General features: G+C 39.9%; 1 protein-coding gene across 1 annotated transcript; it reads left to right on the forward strand.

Moving 5' to 3' along the window:
• The first annotated feature begins 1,045 nt into the window (after positions 1–1,045).
• On the forward strand, positions 1,046–3,272 carry LOC122292648. The gene is made up of 2 exons (XM_043101103.1): positions 1,046–1,455; positions 1,548–3,272. Exons 1-2 carry the CDS (start codon positions 1,242–1,244, stop codon positions 3,104–3,106), a joined length of 1,773 nt encoding a protein of 590 aa, XP_042957037.1. The 5' UTR covers positions 1,046–1,241; the 3' UTR covers positions 3,107–3,272.
• The last annotated feature ends 1,775 nt before the right edge of the window (positions 3,273–5,047 follow it).

Genomic DNA, 5,047 nt, shown 5'->3' on the forward strand with positions numbered 1-5,047 from the left:
TTTGATTTTATTAAAAAAAAAAATCACGTGAGATAGGTAAAGAAGTTGTCGATTAGTGGGTGGAGTATCACTATCCTAAGTGGTTCATTCCGAGGTTCCAACCCCCACTACACAAAAAAGTCCAATACAACAAACGGTCCAAACCTCACACCGAGTTCATCGCATGGAGCATACGCTTTAGGGAAAAAGTTGCATACAAGTGTCCCTAAAATCGATATGCATGGGACCAGTACGAAGACGTGTTTTCTTGCAATATAATAAGGCTTTAATCCGACAAACTTTTTGCACAAGTACTTAAGTGCGTCTAACATGGGAATTTTATAGTCATGATTTGGAGAAATTATTATTCCAAAGCATCAGATCTTTATTTTTTCGGCAATTTCACCCACTAATACAAGACAAAGCTTTGCTGAGTAACATCGCCCATATTCTTATGCATTGTGCAAATCTACAACTAGTTATACATATATAAGAAGAAATAGCAATATAAATAGCTTACGAAAACTGAAAAAAGCAACGCCATTGAAGAGTCAAAGTTATATTGATGATGAAATTAATTTATAGATGCATGAAGAATCAAAGTCAAATGCTTTTCCCTTACGTGAGGAGTCTGATATTTATGCCACGTAATAATTGGCCTTGCATTACACAAATTAAATTTGCGCAAAATTATTTGTCAATCTTAAAATACTTATCATGATATGTTTGTTCAAAAAATTATTAGATATTCTTGAAATATAAATGACATGAGATCAAATTTTTTCTTTTATTTGATAAGAGAGATGAGAATTTCAAATTCAAATTTTCTACTTAAAAAAATTAGATCATATGGCATGAGGATATCAAAGCCTTGACAACATGAGATCATTCTTATAATATAATGATATGTCACCAGATGTCATTAAAGTTTTTACATATAAGCTAATTAATAAATTATTTGTAAAAATAGTGATTCTTAATCATACAACCTCGCATCAAGATAAGACGAGAGTACGAAATAATATATATAATCCTCTCTCTCTATTCAATAATTGAGGAAGCAACTGGTAGTCTGGTACTAAATTATACGAAGCATGTCGGCGTACGTGGAAGTGTAGAAGGGCAAGGCAGCGTTTGGACTGTGGAGGCATTTGTATCTAACCAAAGCTGCTTGCTTGCAAGGCACATACAGGCTAAAGCTATTCGATCCCTTCACTCCTCCTACCTTCCCCCACGCATCGTCAACATCTCTTTAACAGAGTATGCCTCGTGCTCCCATCCACTTTATATTGCCTGTATCACCCACATTATATAAAGTATTCTTCTGCTTCACCCATATATTGGTTGTGTCGACAATGGGGAATTGTCTTACCCTCCCTGTTTCTGCGGCAATGAATCTCTTCAAGAACAGCAGTTCTCTGCTGGCCATCGACACCATGTTCAAGCTTCCCTCTCCACTCCCAGTTTGGCCAAAGGGTACGTACCTATATACTGCTCTCAACATGATTGTTGCTATTTTTTGTGATGATTTTGTTTAAATATCAGTCCAAGCTTTGGTCTTGGTGCAGGGGAAGGATTTGCAAGTGGAATTATGGATCTGGGAGGAGGATTGCAAGTGCGTCAGATATCAGACTTGGTGAAAGTTTGGGCAACCCGTGAAGGTGGACCTGACAACCTTGGGGCTACGTTTTTCGAACCATCCCTGATGCCAGATGGTTTCCATATGTTGGGTTCATACAGTCAACCAAACAACAAGCCCTTCTTCGGATGGGTTCTTGCAGGGAAAGATGATGGCTCATCTGAAGCTTTGAAAACGCCACTCGATTATACTCTGGTTTGGAGCAGTGAGTCTTCAAAGATCAAGGCAGATGGGAATGGCTACGTGTGGCTGCCAATTCCCCCTGATGGTTACAAAGCCGTAGGGCACGTGGTCACAACCTCGCCTGAGAAGCCATTGCCAGATAAAATCAGGTGCGTTCGATCTGACCTCACGGACCAAAGCGAGGCTTACACGTGGATCTGGGGTCCAGGTAAAACCAGCGATGCCAATGGATTCAATGTGTACAGTGTGAGACCCAGCATTAGGGGGACCAAAACTCTTGGTGTCCCTGCGGGTACTTTTGTGGCTCAAATTGGTGGGACTGCCTCTTCTTTGTCAATTGCTTGTTTGAAGAATGCCGAGTCCAACTTTTCTTGTATGCCAAATCTAATGCAGATTGAGACCTTGATGCAAGCCTACTCTCCATGGGTGTACTTCCATTCAAAAGAAGAGTTCCTACCTTCTTCAGTGAACTGGTATTTTGGGATGGGGGCACTTTTGTATAAGAAAGGGGAAGAATCAAACCCTGTTCCAATCGAACCCAATGGCTCGAACCTTCCCCAGGGTGGTTCAAACGATGGTGCTTATTGGTTAGACCTGCCTGTGGACGCAGGGGCCAAAGATATAGTCCGAAAAGGAGAGCTACGAAGCTCCCAAGTTTATGTACATGTAAAACCCATCATGGGTGCAAGCTTCACAGACATAGCCGTTTGGATTTTCTATCCATTTAATGGTCCGGCTAGGGCTCAGCTTGGTATTGTCACCATCTCACTGGGAAAGATAGGTGAACATGTTGGTGATTGGGAGCATGTGACCCTAAGAGTGAGCAATTTCAATGGGGAGCTTCAAAGGGTTTACTTCTCACAACACAGTGGAGGAACATGGGTGGAGGCATATGACCTTGAGTTCCAAAGTGGGAACAAAGCTGTGGGCTATGCATCATTGCATGGACATGCTTTGTATGCAAAGGCAGGAGTTGTGTTGCAAGGGAATGGAGCAATAGGAATAAAAAACGATACGGAGAAGAGCAAGGTGGTGATGGATACTGGAGAGAGCTTCGTAATAGTGGCAGCTGAATATTTGGGGTCAGCTGTTGCTGAGCCAGCTTGGCTGAACTATTGCAGGCAATGGGGTCCCAAAATTAGCTATGACATTGCAGAGGAGATTAAGAAGGTGGAGAAAGCATTGCTTGGACCACTCAAATCTGCTGTCAAGAAGTTTGTCAATGCCCTGCCAAATGAAGTATTGGGGGAGGAGGGTCCCACAGGTCCCAACATGAAGGACAACTGGCTCGGAGATGAAAAATGATTCATGCATATATATTTTTTTAAAATTGTTATTTTTATAAGCATTTTTTAAGTTAAGTTGTGGCTTAATATATTGAAAGGATTTTAGAGTTTGTGTTATAAGATTGTAGAAAAAACCCAATTCGTTATATCAAAACTTGTTATATCAAAAAGCACATTCCCTTTTATTCCCTTTTCCTTTCATTATTGAATTAGATTAATCTTCGATCGGTGGGACCACTCACCAGATCAATATTGCTAGAAAAATGGTCTGCATCCTGAAATAGAAAAAATGATTTGTCAATCTAAATGAACGACAAATGGGAGGGAGGCAATAGCGCTAGGATCCGGTAGCTATACCATTGCATCCTTAAAGCAGTTGGAAGAGGAAGAGAGAGGGCGAGAGAGTTTATTGTTTGGCTTAATTTGAGGAAAAGAGAATGCTCTTGTTTGGATTGGTGAGAAATGCCAATGAATACGAGCTTTAAGCTATTTTGACTTGACGCTATTTTGGAGTATGATTGGAAGTTTACTACATTTTACAAGTCATCCTGATATAGAGTTCAATATAGAGTTGTGTGGAGGAAACCATCCAATCCCAACGACCTATTAGCAATGTAATTATCATATATGTGAGTGGCACAATTGGATGTGGAATGTGATGTTCATTGAAATTTAGTTCCAATTCTGTAGCTTTTCTCCTCTGATGCTTACAGAGTTGGAAGTGCTTATGATTGTGAAGGCAAATTAAGATGATGATTTTTATGTAGACAAAAACGTAGTTGCTTGGCAGGCAAAAACACAAAGTGAAATATCACTCTATATTGTTAAAGCAAACTATATTGCTACCAAAAGTTGTAGCACATTAACTATTATGGATGAGACTGATCCCGGAGGATTATGGAAATGAAGAAGAGATTCTTGTGAGAAAACAGTTCATAAATAGTCTACACTATTTGTGTGTATCTTGTATTGATTTAACTGAAGAACTCAAGGCTGTGGCAACTTTGCAGGATAGAAAATACACGAGTATTTATAGAGGTGATTGAAAACCCTAGATGAGAACAAAAAGGAGGGTAACCATGGATGAGAGATGTTCATGGCATGGAAAAAAGGAGTAGAGACGTGCATGTAATGCCCGTCCTTGTGGTGGGTCCTTTTTCATATCGATTTTGATAAAAACCGACGGGGATTACGATTCCTTTTCAATCTCTTTTCCATACATACCAGGATACAAAAGACTCCATGTTATAAATAAAATCTCATTTTTTCTTGATTAAAACTTTCAGCGGAAAACATTACATTACATAATTAAAGCTTTTAATGTGAAACATCTTGCCTAGGCCTTCGTGCTCTTCCCCTTGGGCTGTGTCTGTTCTGACCTGTCATGCTCATCTTATGCCTGGGAGGGCACACATAAAAAACTAAAATGAGTCGATGACTCGTAAGCATTACTTCATACAGTCAAAATATAATAACATAGTTTTTCAGTCATGCAGTTATCATTCCATACATACATATCTTACGTAGCATGCATATGTCTTTCTTTTCGTTTGAAAACGTTTCGAGGTGGGGTTTTTATTTAAAACATGATTTCTTCTTTAAAACAGTTCCCCACGCATCGCTGCCTTCGTTACTTAAAGAATCTTTTCATGCATTTATATTTCTACGTACATTCATGCATACATACGTTCATTAAATCATCTTTTCTTACTTACGTACATTCATGCATTCGGTCCATTCATTCATACATGCATACATGCATCCATTCTTAACATGCATTCGTTCATTCTTATCACTTTTATGTGGCTGTTGCACACTGTTACGCCCCGTGCGCTGGGGTTAGCGGTCTTTTGGACCTGATTCCGCCCGTGGCCGCGGGTTGGGAATCCATTCAGTCAGGGTGCAGCACTGGGTGCACTACCAGTTCTACTTACCCGGCATTGCAATCTGCCCATTTCTT

The sequence above is a fragment of the Carya illinoinensis genome, chromosome 13, assembly GCF_018687715.1.
Source record: "Carya illinoinensis cultivar Pawnee chromosome 13, C.illinoinensisPawnee_v1, whole genome shotgun sequence".
Taxonomy (NCBI): Eukaryota; Viridiplantae; Streptophyta; class Magnoliopsida; order Fagales; family Juglandaceae; genus Carya; species Carya illinoinensis.

Excerpts from the sequence above, each read along its gene's own strand:
- LOC122292648 (XM_043101103.1), top strand. The coding sequence starts at position 1,242 with ATGCCTCGTGCTCCCATCCACTTTATATTGCCTGTATCACCCACATTA. Across the intron at positions 1,456-1,547 it reads ACTCCCAGTTTGGCCAAAGG|GGGAAGGATTTGCAAGTGGA; the intron begins GTACGTACCTAT and ends GTCTTGGTGCAG.